Below are 16,155 nucleotides of genomic sequence, written 5' to 3' on the forward strand. Positions count from 1 at the left end.
ATACACAACAAAACCCAGAATACCCCTTAATCTAACTACTACGTGTAGCGCGGGTCGGTTGCTAGTATCAATCATATAATTCACTTCACCATCTTTGATTTCATCCGACCATGCAAATTTGCATCCTCATTTTCTGAATAAGAAATGAATGGATAAACAACAGCCTACAAAACAGAAAACAATTCAAAAACCCATTGTAGATAATCATATGTGGAAACTAGCAAGAAAAATAAAGTAACACTGCATGTTGTGACATATGTGGAGATCTAGCAACAAAAATAAAATAACACTTTAATATGATAGAATCCAAACGAATTTAACACCGAATGTAGTCTCTAAGTAGCATAAATATAATAAACTCACATTTGACTTAAATGTGCTCTCCACAAAAATGATATCCTCATATGAAACAGTTGCTGCGCCTTTCCAATTAGAGCATTTAGGAGCTTCGATCAATTCACGATTAATTTTTTCTCCCAACAATGATCCAATGTCTGGTACTGCTTCCATCACCCATATCTGAAGTGCATATGAGAATCCATCCAAAACATAGCTTTTGGTTTTTTTTTCAAATCACATCTTGTTTTTTCACAATACAATTTAGTAGATAATCATAAGCTTTAAGTCCCCAAGGATAATTACGAACATTACAAAGATCCATTACCATCTTGATGTATAAATGATCGATTTTTTTCGTATCACCCTTAGCCATGACCAACCCACCTATCACACAAATATAGACGAAACGGATTCTATCCTCCCGAGTCCACTTCTTTACATTATCTATGTCATCCAACAACTTCTTTATGCAAATCTGTCCATCTCTCTTCAACAATTTACTCCAAAATCCTTTATCATCTTTCCAATTCTCATAATCATACCTCCCATCATCAATGTATTTGAGTCCACTTACTGCATAAAATTCTTGGAGTGAAAATCTAAGTGGTTTTCGTCCAAACACAAACCATAACTCATGATTTTTCTTTGTTACCAATTGCCTACACATGATGCAGTGTACCAAGCGAGCTGAATAACTTAATTTATTTTCGTGTATTGCAAAGACATGAGCGAACACTGGATCTCTCTTCACTTCATCATACTCTGATGGCAATGCTTCCTTTAGTTTGCTCAAAAGAAACATTTTGCAGCTGTTATTTATCTTTTCCACTAGTGGCTCTTTTCCATCTTTAAATAGACGCTTTGGACATTCATTTTCCATGTCTGCACAAAAGCAATACACACTTAAAATATAAAAAAATCATGAAAGTAGATCAGTCACAATGTGAACAAATTATTTACGTAGTTATTTACGTATTAACGATAGCAAAACAAACTCTTTTCATGAAATAAATCAAAAGCTAAGCAACTGAAGCGTAACTACGTACACCTAATAGAACGAATCAAAGCAACATGAGTACTAAATATAATAAGTCCAACTCATGCAAAGAAATCGAAGCTACCAAAATCCATTTTAATCTGTTTGAAACATAATTTTTACCTAGAATATATATGAAGCTCTGAATATTTATAAACCACAAAACTGTTAAGAAACGCCTGCTCTACCTTCTAATAACAGAGAATTAATAAAATTCTGATCGAGGTTCTGTTTGGAAAATTCTGAGTGCCACAAAGATGATAAGACAAATCGATGTGAGAGAATAAGAGAGAGTAAAATGAAGAAATATAAAGAAAAAAAAATTTGTTTATGAAAACTCAATTTTTCTGAAAAAGAACAATAGATGAACGACGGCTACAATTATTTTAAGTAAAAGAATATTGTATTGTCTTATATTTTTGTTCTAAAAAATATTAAAAGAAAAAATTGATTTAAGGAATATTTTTTTAACGTTTTGTAAGATTTTAAAAAACTAAGATTATAATGAGATTTTAATAATATAAATGCATATGTGATCAATCTTGTTTATAGAATGCATAGATGGACAATAATTGATTTATTTATTCTTTATTTCTAATTTTTCCGATAATAAATTTAAAAAAAATATATGAGGAAGGAACGTGAGAAAATAAAACAGAAGAACCTGAAAAGGCGAAAGTGAAGGGATAGCCAACAAAAAAAAAAAAAAAAATCTTTAAAAAAAAAAGATCCTGCGAGAGAGAATCAATGAAACTATAAAAATCCAAATAAAGGCAATCCTTAATTTCTCTCGCCATCTCTCAAAATCCGCTTCTCTCTAATTCGTTTTTAATTTCACCCCACCAAATATTTAGATTCTATATTAACTTTTGATTTTGTTTTTTTTTCAGTTTTAATATTTTTTGTTTAGTTTCAGAAGTACTTGAAAACATCTCTTCCTCGTATCATCATCGTTTTTGAGCTATTTGATAACAGAAAAAACCTAAAAAAAGATCCAAGCGTACAAAAAACAAAACGAAACCTTTGTGAGCTCCTTTTTTTGTTTGGTTGTTGCATGGTGTGTTTCTTCATCGTGTCTTCTTTATAGCTAACGAAAGCTTCGATTCGTTTTCCTCTTCAGGTAATTAATTCTTATTTATTCTGATAATGTTTATACTTACGTAATTCACACGATTGCTTGTTTATAACTTTTAAGGTTTTTGTTTTCATCTGAATTTATTTTTATTCTTTTGAGAACTTTTTTTATATTACGGATCCGGATCTAAATCTAGATTCAGTTTTTTTTTTTGTTGTTGTTTTTTTTTTAATTATATTTTTTAAGGTTTGATGTTCTTGAGAATGATCTGGTTGATAGGGTTACCATAGATTCCATGTTCATAAAAAAGTGGACTCTAAAAATATTTGCAGTTTGAGAAAGAACATTCTTTAATAAAGACGCTTTTGGATCTGCTTATCTTGTAGATGTGGGTGGGTCCTCTGTTTTGGCTGCTTATATTTATTTATTTAGGGGTCATAAAACTGTGTAATGTGTTTATTTCTTTGTTTTGATGCAACTTAGTTTGTGGTATTGTAAATGCAGCTACAAGGGAAGAAGAAGAAGATCATATGTGACATTTGATCTCTCATTAACGAAACGTGTGTGCGGGATTATTAATTAGGCAGATGGATGAAAACAACGCGGCAAAGTTAACCGGAATCAGGCAGATTGTGAGGCTTAAGGAGATTTTGCAGAAATGGCAAACCGTAACGATAGGCCCCAAGTCAGATGTTCCTCCATTGGAAGCAGGAAAGCAAGCGGCCGAGATGATTGCACCCGCCCTCAACAAGAGGCTATTAGAAGTAAAGAACGCTGACTCGGATGAGGAGAACTGTCAAAGCCCTGAGCCGCCTCGTGATGTTCCTAAAGGGTATCTTGCGGTTTATGTTGGACCAGAGCTAAGGAGGTTTATCATACCGACAAGCTATCTCAGCCACTCCCTCTTCAAGGTGTTGCTTGAGAAAGCAGAGGAAGAGTTTGGTTTTGATCAGAGCGGCGCCCTCACCATCCCTTGCGAGGTCGAGACTTTCAAGTACTTACTTAAATGCATGGAGAACAATCCTAATGATCATCACCCTGATGAAGATGACAACTCCGGTAAGCCCAAAGACCTCTCTCTTATCTAGACCATCATATCAATGGCCAAGCCAGGCTTAAAATCAGGCAGGACTGGGTTTAAACCATGATGAATCAAGGCTAAAAACATGCTGGGCTGCAAATGGGCCTGTCGAGCCTGTTAGGGATACATTAGCAACCACCATACGCTTATCATCTTTTCTGCTCCATTAACAATCAGAAGAGACTTTACAAATTGTTTGATGAGAAATCAAGCAATAGATTGGTCACTATATTGTTATGCTGATTTTTGAGAAACAAGAGCGATACTGATGGTTTTGTCTTGTCTTTTGCAGATGAGGAGGCAGTAGCAGCAAAGGAAGAGTAAATACAAGTCAAGTGATAAAAAAAAAACTCCTATAACTTTTTATTTTGTTACCATGATTCTTGTTATCTTTTAATTAATCATATACTGATGGAAACTAATAGGGATGATAAATTTGGGGTGTAATTGTAAAAATCAGGTTATTTTTTTGTGTTTTCCTGGTTTTTTTTCTTTCTTCATTCTTTGTCAATGACGATATAAGTTTACTAGCCATATATGTTAGATGTGAAAGGATTTGGTGGTCAAAGTGTGATACGAAATTATAAACAAAAATATAACCTCTTGAACGAAAACATGTGCACATTTCTTGTCTTCTCGTCAATTGTTATTATCGAAAACGACTGTTATGTGTGTCAATCAAGTAGACTAGTGAATAATATGCAACAAACTTATATACTTTATATGGCATGGGGTATATATCAATATATGGCTTGTGGTTGATTTTTTCAAGAACTGGTCGGATTTGGTGTAAATACTTTTTATTTAAGATTTTGAGGGGTTACATATACATGGAGTGTAGTTGATTTGTCAAGAATTTGTGTGTATATATACGTTTTATTTTATTTTAGCTGATGTATATATGGATTGTTGCCTTGTTGGATCACAATTAATTGTGAATACACGTAATTTAATATGTTGTTCAGTCTACTGGTATGGGAAGCTCCAATTGTGTTCCCATGCGGCCATGCGATAATGTTCTTGTGTGCGTGGGCATGTGGGGACAAATTAAGAGTATATATGTTACTTTGGAATACTTATTTTATCATACGTTTGGGAATTGTGGAACGTCATAAAACAGGAAAACATATGGATTAGTTTTACATGTGAATTTTTAGAACTAAAAATGCAAAACCTTTTTACAACATGTCAGCATATCTTTTGAGAAAACGAAAATTAAAGATGACGTAGTTCTTTTGTGGAAAATTAATTCTGTGTTTCTTTTTTTAAGAAGATAAATAAAATTTCACATTGACGAGGTGTCCGGACTCCGGAAGCCCCCTTCTCCCCTGCGTCAACCCTCATATTTCCTTTGTGAAATATTTTAATGACGTATGGGCCAATCAGTATAAAATAAAATATAAGATGAATTGATTAGGGTTGAAATTTTGTAACCCGTGATTGATCGATCTAGTTCACGAAGTCTGCTATACTCATTTGACCGCCGTAGCTCCGAGTATTGTATATATATCCAATATATTGATCAACATTGACATTGCAATTAGTTTTATCCAGTGCCGGCTTAACAGGGAGGGCGGGCAGTGCGACCGCTCCGGGTACATAGATTAAAGAGACATATACGTATCAGAAAAGGGGCACACATTTTTTTTTTCTGTAAGTTAAAGAGGCAGAAAAAATATATTTTTAATTTAAAGGGGCACAAAAAAAAAATTTGTAAGCTAAAAATGGGCACAAAAAAAAATTATATGAACCAAAAAGACTTTTAAAAAAATATCAGTAAGTTTTTCTATAGGTTAAGGGGCATTTTTTTTTTGTTTGCCCAGGGACACGTAATATGTTTAAGCCGGCACTGGTTTTATCCCGTACATATTAAAATTGATCATTCTTATATTACATTGCAAGTCAATGTTTACACACAATATACATTTATTTATCGGTTGTCGTATCGTTTAACAGAAAAAAATATATATATAAAATTTTGTTTAACGAAAGACTGTAAAGTATACGAAGTATAGAATATACAAACAGCATCATATATTTCGGACGGACCTAAATTAATTGTAAAGAAGTTAACAAGCGTAGAACTCGACGAGTTCGTGGACGGACTCGGGGCGTGACTCGTCGGCGTCGGCGTTCTCCAGCATCCAAAGTAAATGCTCAAACAAGACAACTTCGCACGACACGGAGATGGAACCATCCTCGCTGCCGCCACAGCCACCATCCACCGCCGCTAGCTGCTGAAAGAGCGGGTGGCTCACGACGTCAGAGCTCACATGGTACTGTCGACGTGTTCGGCCGACGTAGACAGTTTGAAGATATTCAGAGGGAAATGCACTCACGGCGGAGGATCGGCCGTGATTTGCTGGAGCCGAAGATGGCTGGTTTGGCTTGGTGTTGAATGAGTTGAGCTTCTTCAAAACTGACTTCAGCTTCATCAGTTTGTTTCCTCCTTTCGCCATTTTCGATTCGGTTTGGAGACTTTAACGCCGGAGTGAGTTTTTCGGTAAGAGATAGAGAGAGAGATGTCGATGTCGAAGAAAGGAATGAGAATGGGGTTCTTTATATAAAGTTTATAGGGGTAGTTTCGTAGTTATAGTTTCTTTTTCGCCCAATAGAAATTTGTTTTAAAAAATTTGAGAACCCTCAGGTACCTTATCAACCGATTTTGAATAGCCAATAATCTATAAGTTTCCTTTATTTTATATTTGGGCAAATCTCTATAAGTAGCCTATAAGTTGCCAAGAGTCGGAAGCAATTATTCGAAAAGATTATGATTATGAATTAGAAAAATAAAAGCGAGTGTCACACACCCTAAAAAATACTTTTGCTTTTATATAAAAAAAAACCATGCAAATCCACATCACTCCAAAAGTTTTTGTTATCCCAGTCAACCATATACATCATCATTGCTCCATGATGATTTAAAATTTATTTAACTAACGTTTTAACTACGTTGTGGTAAGACCCTATGAGAGACTTCGAGTGTGTAAAACTATTATCTTGGTGGATGAAGTTTGGATTAGTGTTGGATTTTCATCATCACTTTTTAATGGAAATAAATTCGGATGGTAAAGTATCATGACGACTTTATTATACACCCCTAGACTATATATTTTGATGCAATGTATATACATATCTTCAACGAATTTTCATTGTATTCATTTTAAAATTTTAATTGTACCTTTTTTCAACGAACTTTAATTGTTTATTTAATAATCACATTTTTTTCTTCTAACAATTTATGGAGTTCCCATATTTTTTTCTTGTTTATACACAATGTTTTATCTTTGAATGAAGATCATAACAATATAAATGAAAACTTGAACTTTATGTAATCACTCAATAATTATAATAAATTAATCCAACAACTAAAGGAGGTTCATGAACTTTAAAAGCGGCTACTTCTATTTTGTTAGGTAATTTGGCTAGTATCTAGACTATTATTTCTTTTGATTAAAAAAATTATCATCTTCTTTTTTTCCTTACACATAACATGTTACAAAACACCTATGTATCAAATTGCCAAATTTTTTTGTCATGTTGTTGTGGTTAGATTAGAGTCCGACATTATTCTTTTGTGCAATGTATTTATTATTTACGTTGTATTGGCCACTACTGTTACAGCATGTGAGTTCCGGAAGATTTGTCTCTCTTTTTTTTACGTGAAAATGTTATCATAATCAGCCGACACAATGAGCATCAAATGTCTTTCTAATCATGTAACCAATGTATTAATATTTAATATATTGGACCTCCTCCTAGTAATTTGTCTACTTATAATTTATGAAAAAGTTTATCAATCCTCTTAATAAACTATGCCATAATATTAATTAGAAGTGAGAAATAAAAGATTGGCGGAAGAGTCCAAGTAAAGATAATATAGAAGAAATTAAGATGAGAGTAACTACCAATTCTAACTTTATTATAAATTAAATTTGTTAATGAAAATTTCAAGTCCAATATGGGCGGACTCTTCACCTGCCAAAGCGTCAAGCTGTAGACGAACCGTTTAGACGAATACGACGGAGCTTATTTTCTTTCCCAAAAGGCCAAAACGTTCGTTGAAAGACTCTGGTTGTTGTTTTTCTCCTTCAAACTTCAAAGTAAGAATCAATTATTACCTCTTTGAAAAAAGACAAAAGATATTATTTTGGATTTTGCATTTGCGTTTACAATGTATAATCATGTCTGATGAAAAATAAACTAATTTATGGTATACGGTGGTGATTGAGAATTTGTCATGTAGGTCAAAGCCAATATTGAGTTGAGTACTTAATGTTTTATACTACGGATATCCAGTTTTTCCTTACAAGTTTCGAAGATAAGTATGAAACTTCACTATGAAATTCATGGCCAAAGAATATGACTTACATAAATTGTATTTTATGAGTATATATACAGTAGTTACAAAATGATGTTTGATATTCTAGTAATTTTACTTTCAAAACGTTTGTAAATCCCTTACAAAATGTATTTCAAAATAATGGCTAACCGCGTCGATAAAATATCACATTAGCATTCATAGTTTAGGTTCGCCATTGCAAAACATATATATAATCTAAACTTGTGAAAAACCTAAACCATGGAAATTATCATGAAGTTGATAATAAGCTTTAGTTCTTAATATCAGAAGTGTCTTAACCAAAGGGGAATGCACACACATGTGTGTTCCCCACTTCTAAGTGGTGCATAGCCCGTGGACAATAAGACCAAACATTTGTTTTGAGGAAACATTTTAAAACAATACCGAAAGTATAATAAATACTTAATAAACCGTTTTTATTCCCTCTTAGTGTATGTTGGTAAGCGAGGACCCATTTGGATCTTTTGATGTCTTTTTATTCAAAGTATTATATCATCAAAATATATATTGTCGGAAACCCAAGAATTCTCCCTATATTATTATCCCTTTGTCTTCCAAATTATTAGTATTAGCTAATGAGAATCGATTGAACCCTTATATGTTTTAATCACACGGCGGAGAATCGGACTAATCATAAGATATAACTCTGACACAAGGGTTATATAAATGAGAGATGCTTCGAATTTGTGATCATCACAAGAAATAATATCCTCCATATATCTACCTACTTAGAATCTTAGATTATAATTTGATCAAGTTGTTTCCACACATATTATTATATAACATCGACATGAAAATCCTTCTTGTTACAAAGATTGTTGCACTATACATGTGAGAAATTCGACCATCGTCAACCATACCAAACAAGAAAGACATGTGCAACGAGTTGGTGTAGATTGACTTTATGCGTCTCCACTTGCATGGTATTAATGACACTCTTCAATCTTATTACATTGTGAATTATTGTGCAGCAATTTGGGTCAACAACAGTAACATTCGTAGATGAATGCAAGTTGTATGTACCTCTACGGGTGGCAGTAGGCGTGAGTTATCATATTATGTGTTTAGAACCTGAAAGAGTATAGTGATGTATAAAAAGGTCTTCTGATTCGTAGATACATAATCAATTTCACAACTCACTTAACCAACTCTAACAACGTCCAAGCTAAGCTAACCAACTGAGTACAACACTACTCATAAACTCCACTGAAAAATCAAGCTTATGTTTGAACTTAAAAACCCATTTACAACGCACACATTCTTCTGAGCTGATAAGAATTAAGAGACTCAGTATACCAAGTTCTGTTTTGTTCAAGAGTCTTTAGCTCCACATCAATGGCATTTTTCCATATGGAAAGCTGTCATATATAGTCTGCTTAAAAGTTATGTGTTCTCTAGGATAAAGCTAAAACAAAGGATAAAGAACTGAAGAGCAAGGAGAGAGAAGCAGATGATGATGCTGCCCGTTTACTCCTCTTTCTCTCGCCAATCTATCCTGTTACAACAACCAAGTATGTAGGTCTAATTGAAAAGCCCATCGAAGATCCACTTAGGTTGAAACATAGTCAACCTAGTCCAAGCCTAAAACTAAGAAGCCCAACTCTAACAATATTGATTTGTTTCTAGATGATCTGTCATCTCATAATGGCCACACTTTTTACTGTTTAATGGTGGTTGGTTTTGGTTGCTGGAATATGTAAATTATTGAGGAACTAAATGCAAAAGACAACTTCAAGATAGTAAAATCGAAATTTTACTGCAATTAGCAGGGAAATCTCCCAACAACCAGAATTCAAAGCAATGCCTTAGAGGGCAGAGGAAAACAATGCCAAAGGAATGAAAATAACAAAGAAGCAGAGGAACACAAAAGAGTACCCAAATCCGAATGATAATAAGAATCAAAAGGAGATCTTGTTTTATTCTTCAAACACCGGAACCACTCTCTTCAAACTCTTTACTGGTTCCGATCCGAGTCTTTTTTCTCTTTTCTTCAATCCTCCTGAGCAAGAGGAACAGCCTGAGCCTATAAGACACAACGAAACAGTAGAGATATCGCGTTAGAGACAAACAAATGTACCATTCTTTGAAAACTAGAAGTGTTCAAGAATGCATACCAATGGGCGGTACTTCAATGCATAGAACATTTCAAGGTAACGGCGGGCCTCAAGACGGTCAAGGTTCGAAACATGCTTCCAGAATCCATACACACCAGTCAATGTCAGGAGCCTCTGTGAGTATATCTGCCAGGTGTATCTGCAAAACCAACCAAAGATGAGTAAAGGCTAAACTTGAGAATCTAAATGAATTAGAAAGAGAGTGATGAGTTTTCTTACTTCTCCTCGATCCTCTGCAGTCCTCCTTGTGAGATCTCATCCCAGTGAGATGGATCTTCCTTACACTTGGTGAAGAAATCAGCAAGAGTATCAGCAGCCTGATCACCGTGGTACGGGTCAATGTGGAAACCTGATTTGCCGTGCACAATGATCTCAGCAGGACCACCTTTGCAAGTGGCGAACGTCGGTAGCCCACAGGTCATTGCCTCCACAACAGTCAACCCAAAGGCTTCATACAATGCAGGTTGCACAAACGCACCCTTGGTGTCACAGATGTACCTGTACAGCTCACCGTTCCTGACCCGGTTCATCTGGGAGGAGATCCATCGGAACTGACCGTTGAGCTTGTATTCCTCAATGAGATCATACATTTTCTTCATCTCAGCCTTCTCTTCGTTGTCCTTTGATTCTTTCCTCCTGTCTCCTCCCACAACCACCAAGTTAGCTAGCTCACGCAGGCGGGTGTTCTTCCCGTACCACTCAACAAGACCTGACAAGTTCTTGACACGGTCAAGCCTAGCCATGGTGAAGAGGATCGGCTTCTTCTTGTCCTTAAGCACACATCTGTTTCACAAGAAAAGCAAAAAGATTTGAGAAAAACAATCAAAAACGTTAAAGATAAAACATAAAGAGTAATAAAAAGCTTACAGGTGCTCTTCGTTCTCAACATCGCTATAGAGGAGCTCTTCGATCTCAGAGTGGAATTTAGTCAATCTACGCTTCTCCTCGGTGTAAGGGAAGTAGATGCTCATATCAGCACCAGGGGAGACAATGTTGAACTTGGGATCAAACACATCAATCCCGTGAACAACTCGGTACAATCCAGGGAGAGTAAAGGCTGTGTGACTCTCATACTGTCCAACAGTCTCTTTGCTGCAAAATGAGTAAAGAAGACAACTCTTATAAACTAAACCACTTCTCTGAAACTATTCATACATATGTTTACTTCAAACAATATCTTTACCTTCCAGCAATTTCTTGGAATGTACTGGTGATGATGAAATCAGTGTGATTCATTGCGAAAATATCCGCAGTGAACTGGCATGAGAAATGGTACTTCTCGTCAAGCGACTTCCAGTAGATATCAGAATCTGGATACTTAGTTTTCTCCAGAGCGTGAGCAATGGTACACTACAAGAGAATCATTCACAAAACATTATTATCTTGACCACCTGACTTTATTTCATTAGATGGTTATGAAATGTTAAATTCAAGAAACCAAACCTGAGTAACACCAAGTTTGTGTGCCAACAAAGAAGCAACAAGGTTTCCATCACTGTAGTTACCAATGATAAGGTCAGGCTTGCCATTCAACTCTTTCGATAACTCAACCGCAGCATCCTGAAATAGCAAGAGAAGTTCAGGTTTAATCTATAAAAAAGGCAAACAGAACACAGTATTAGAGGAAGAGGATGAGTGTACTTCACCTCGGCGTAAGTCTCTAGATATGGCCAGACTTCAAATCTTGAGATCCATTTGCGAACAATACCCTTCTCTGTTCTGAAGGGGACACGAAGAATGTCACAGTACTCAGAATCATAAACTCTCTCTAGACGTTCACCACATGTGGTTCCAACCGCATCAGGAAGCAGTCGAGTGAGCTGCAAAATAACCAGAACACACGGTTAGATTTTACACATCCGCAAGAATCCAAGGTTGGAGCAAAATCACTCAAAGCTTACAATGAGAATTCGTGGAGTAATGTCGAGTCCTTGTTGCTTAATACGTTGGAGCATCTCTACCTCAAGGGCACGTACTTGATCCAGAATGTAAACAACCTGCAATATCACAAAAAATTTAGCTAATCTTTGACAGAACAAGAAGTGTATATCTCTACTAGACTACTAGAGGAAGAGACTGGTTCTAACCTGACCACCAGTGTCAGGGTAACCAAGAACATTGTCTTGAGCAAAGTAACCATGGGGAGAGAGGATCACGACGTTAAACACCATTGGGACTCTTCCAAGAAAAGTCTCAAGAGTGCAAGGGTCAGGCGCCTCAAGAAGGTCCAAAAGAAGACGGATCATCTCAAGGACACGCTCAGCATTGTTACCCCATCCTCTCTCGAGACCAATCTCCTCAAACTTGGCCTCAAACTCTTCATAGGGTGTTTCAGGCTTAAGCTCTGCCAGGTACTCCTCTGCTTTCCTCAAGACGTGTTGCAGAGTGTTGAGGTTTTGAATCTTCTCGCTCAACATTAAATTCTACAAAACAAAGCACAAAGTCATTCAAACAAAGATTCTTGGTTTAATGGGAGAGAGAGAGAGATTTCAAATGGATTTAGTTCAATACCTTGCCCTGGTGGCTATGTAGACGAAGGAACTTAAGCAATGGAAGCAAGCTCTCCTTGTCATGAAAGAGCTTAGCTGAGAGATGACGGTTAAGGAACTCAACACCATCTCCAATGTACTTGTGGAGCGTTGGACGAGGGACAGACGCATTGAATGGCTCGAAATCAAGCTCAAGAGTGAAATCACCATTCTTACTGCAAATTCAAAATGACATTGTTGAGAGAAACAGAGGTAGAGAAAAAAAACAGAACTTTTTAAGTTAAGGAATTGGTTATAACATACACTCCATCAACGAGTTCTTCCTTGAAATGAAGAAACTCAGCAGGTTGAAGCTCCTCAACGAAAAGAGCATGGAGATCGACTTTTAAGTATTCCCAAACACCAGGACTTGGCCTCACAGCAAGAGCAACCCATGGTGGCAACACTATTGCTTCCTGTTTTTTTCACACCCAACCAAAAAGATCAAATTTTTTGTTTTCCAAAAATAAAAATCAAAACTTTTTCACTACCCATTTGAAGATTTGAGGAAATGTACCTGAGTGGATTTGAGAAGGTCAAAGAAAGCACCACCTTCAAGTTTCTTCTGGGTTTGTTCAGGCAAAGCCTCGAATTCAGCAATGATTTGGTTTTGTTGCAATATTCCTTTACCTTTAGCTTCAACCCTAAAATAAAATAAAAACATGTGAAGTTGATCAAACTTTTTGTTCCATAAACAAAAGTATTGAGAAAAGCCTATTGAAAAGGTGAGTAACGAATGAAACAAACCTGGAAAGCAAGGCAAGGACTTCATTCTTCTCAGAAACAAGCGTTTCGTTCAAACGCTCACGTTGGCTGTGGACGCGCGTTATCATACGTTCAGCGTTTGCCATTGATCAGACGCAGAAACAGTGAAAAGTGTTTTTTTTGTAAAACTGCGGAGAGAGAGAAATAAAAATCAGAGATTGTAATGATTTGATGAAAATAAAATGAAGTGTTTTCTGTTTTCCACATTCACCTCATATATATAAACAAAAGAGAAATATGAATTAGATATTATCATATACAACGATGGTCAAGATATTATAACTAAAAGTCAAGAAACTGATATCAAAGCATGACTGTTTTAGCCTTACAGAGTCCAATGTTATTACGAAAACAAAGCCTAGAAGGTTACTATTATATTCAACTACTTGACCCTCCTCTCTACACGTACACATGGCGAAACCAGAATTCGTTTCATGGTTTCTGGTTCCTAAGTTCGATAGATTGATGATCATTAAACAAATGTTTTGAGCCGACATCGAATTTGACGTTATAGAAAATTGAAAATGATGTTTTAAGAACAAATCTTATCCATCAAAAAAAATTTCATAAGTTTTCGTTAAACATTTCTATCCTCCTCCACCATCCATTGTTAAAAGCAATGGTGTGTGTGTGATTACGAATCTTTTACAAAACATCTTTGTCAAAAAATTTAAATCTAAGCGTGACTCATAAGAACAAAGTGGATGGAGACATGTAGTATAATATAAAGACAAATATAAGAATCCTGGGTACACGTCATACAAATACATTAAAAGAAAATTATTATAATTATTGGGGAAAACTAAAAAACAATTTAGTTTCTTGAACAGTCAGATGTCTCTATAGTGGATTCCATATTTGGAGTTTTTTCTTTTGCAAGAAAATGATTCATAATGCAAAAGAATTTTCCGAAAATGTTAATTATGTTTTTTAAATAATGATATTCTCTTTTTATTTTGCAACACAGCTGGAAAATTCTCTTATGAGAAAATTCCTCTAAAAAATAAAATTAAAAATAAAAAAGCGAGAAAATAGAATATAAAGCACGACTGATTCTTTAAAATATAAAAGAGTTTTGGTGTTTTTTTCCTAACCAGAGATTTTTCAGGAAAGAATTTTCTACAAGATGTGTTGTTTGATTCATCTTCTCTTTTTCAGAAAAAATAAACCAAGAACAAAACAAATCTAGCTAGCATTAGAGCTAAAACATGATTAAAGTAAATGCAATAGACAAACTTCTAAAACAAAAACAAAAAACAAATTAAAGAGAACAGAAGTAGTAAAGAACCTGGAGTAGTAGCTAGAGAGAGAAGTGGTTTGAGTAAGCTATGAAGGTTTACGTTCGATATGCTTCAAATTTATAGGGAGAGGATTCTGAAAGCTTAAATGCAAAATTTGGTAAGTTGATAAAATAATAAAATGAATCATTACTTCCTCTGTTTCCTTTTACGTTTCATTTCTTGGGCTCCAAACCCAGGACAAAAACTACTACAAGTCTAGAAGATAAATGGATTTTTTAAAGTCCAAGGTAAAAGGACATTTTAGGAAAAGAAGAAAGTTCTGGAATGGTGTAATTTTCCTTAAAAATGTATAATCACTAATACTTTTCTCCTTAAATAGAATAGATATCGGATTATATTACTGATCTTTGGATCGAAATTTACATAAATGAGATCTTATCTATCTTTATAATACTTGACAAACAAGAAAAAAATTATTACCATTTATAAAACCACAATAAGATATTTTTTTTTTCAGTGTGCCAAACAATCCAAACATTTCAATTTTTAAACTTAATATATTAGTACGTTTGACTCTGTGGGAAATTTGTTTGGCTTAATAAATGGAAACATTGTAATAATTTTTTTGTTGAAAATTTTTGGGGTAAAGATGATAAAGTGAATTACTAAAAGTATTAGCTTATCTTTAATTTTGAATAAATGCCAAGAGTTTTTTTCTATTATTAGCTAGTATTCATATATTTATGCTATCAAAAAGTCTTTAGAAGTTATTTATTTCTATTTTAAATCGACTTAAATTACATTAAGTTTCTCAACTTTAAAAAAATAATTTTTTACATTTATTGTGATTTGTAAATGATATGTGTTGTCTTTTTTACTAGTATTTTTTTTATAAGTAACTTCTAAATATTTGACAAATAAGCTGTAAACTTATCACATGTTTTCTTTTCGAAAACTTTTCTACCTATAGATATTTTACCAAGGAAAATAATTAATTTCAGTTATATTAACTTTTTTACCTTCTTTAATTCAGTAAATTTACCCTATTTTTTGTTCTTTCTCTTAATTTAGAAATTAATATAACTCTATCAGCAATCTTTGATAAAATGATGAAAACGTATTTTAGAAAAATGGATGGTTGAGCTAAATCATATAAGCTCATCATCTAAAGTCTAAACTCATGCATAGTAATAAAATTGATGTGTTTACAGTGAACATAGTACAATATCACGAAGATGGACGTGACATTGATCACTCTGCAATACAAATACACCTCGACTAAAAGGTAGCATTACCGAAAGCTAGCATCATCGTACATTTTGCCTAAGTATTTTTCTACGTCTTAAAGAATCAAGTTGGACTGATAGATCCACGAAGAGTTGGTCCGTCTCTAACATTTTTAGGTGCGACTAAAAAAATTACGGTAAGCCAAAAATAAAAGAAAAAAGTAAAAAAAAAATTACGGTTGATTAATGTTAGTAACCCATATGTCTGACTCTGATGAATGATATATAACTTATATATTCACGTGATTACACGATTTTTCCTAGTATTTTTATACGTTATCAAATTTTATTGGTATCATATGTTCAATGAAAATGATTTATGTATAA

The 16,155-nt window shown here is 34.5% G+C and overlaps 3 protein-coding genes across 6 annotated transcripts; 1 reads left to right on the forward strand and 2 right to left on the reverse strand.

Annotated features, from left to right (window-relative positions):
- The first annotated feature begins 2,055 nt into the window (after nt 1-2,055).
- LOC104770457 (protein SMALL AUXIN UP-REGULATED RNA 12-like) lies at nt 2,056-4,145 on the forward strand. 2 transcript variants are annotated; one of them, XM_010494888.3, is made up of 3 exons: nt 2,056-2,495; nt 2,955-3,509; nt 3,824-4,145. In XM_010494888.3, the coding sequence occupies exons 2-3, from the start codon at nt 3,038-3,040 to the stop codon at nt 3,853-3,855; spliced, it is 504 nt and encodes a 167-aa protein (XP_010493190.1). In that variant the 5' UTR covers nt 2,056-2,495; nt 2,955-3,037; the 3' UTR covers nt 3,856-4,145. The 2 variants fall into 2 exon arrangements, with proteins under 2 accessions (XP_010493190.1, XP_087360631.1); XM_087504505.1 differs by lacking the exon at nt 2,056-2,495 and adding an exon at nt 2,728-2,842.
- A 1,253-nt stretch (nt 4,146-5,398) lies between these two features.
- On the reverse strand, nt 5,399-6,160 carry LOC147918990 (auxin-responsive protein SAUR76). The gene has a single exon (XM_087506081.1). It carries the CDS (start codon nt 5,988-5,990, stop codon nt 5,601-5,603), a length of 390 nt encoding a protein of 129 aa, XP_087362207.1. The 5' UTR covers nt 5,991-6,160; the 3' UTR covers nt 5,399-5,600.
- A 3,471-nt stretch (nt 6,161-9,631) lies between these two features.
- On the reverse strand, nt 9,632-15,109 carry LOC147918991 (sucrose synthase 1-like). 3 transcript variants are annotated; one of them, XM_087506470.1, is made up of 14 exons: nt 14,590-15,109; nt 13,284-13,429; nt 13,054-13,180; nt 12,801-12,952; nt 12,520-12,712; nt 12,096-12,431; nt 11,910-12,005; nt 11,655-11,828; nt 11,452-11,568; nt 11,192-11,358; nt 10,876-11,100; nt 10,228-10,791; nt 10,009-10,147; nt 9,632-9,917 (listed from the first exon to the last, which is right to left on the reverse strand). In XM_087506470.1, the coding sequence occupies exons 2-14, from the start codon at nt 13,385-13,387 to the stop codon at nt 9,885-9,887; spliced, it is 2,427 nt and encodes an 808-aa protein (XP_087362596.1). In that variant the 5' UTR covers nt 13,388-13,429; nt 14,590-15,109; the 3' UTR covers nt 9,632-9,884. The 3 variants fall into 3 exon arrangements, with proteins under 3 accessions (XP_087362596.1, XP_087362598.1, XP_087362597.1); XM_087506472.1 differs by lacking the exon at nt 14,590-15,109 and adding an exon at nt 13,513-14,096; XM_087506471.1 differs by lacking the exon at nt 14,590-15,109 and adding an exon at nt 13,631-13,990.
- Between the last annotated feature and the right edge of the window lie 1,046 nt (nt 15,110-16,155).

The sequence above is a fragment of the Camelina sativa genome, chromosome 20, assembly GCF_030686135.1.
Source record: "Camelina sativa cultivar CO46 ecotype springtype chromosome 20, ASM3068613v1".
Classification (NCBI taxonomy): domain Eukaryota; kingdom Viridiplantae; phylum Streptophyta; class Magnoliopsida; order Brassicales; family Brassicaceae; genus Camelina; species Camelina sativa.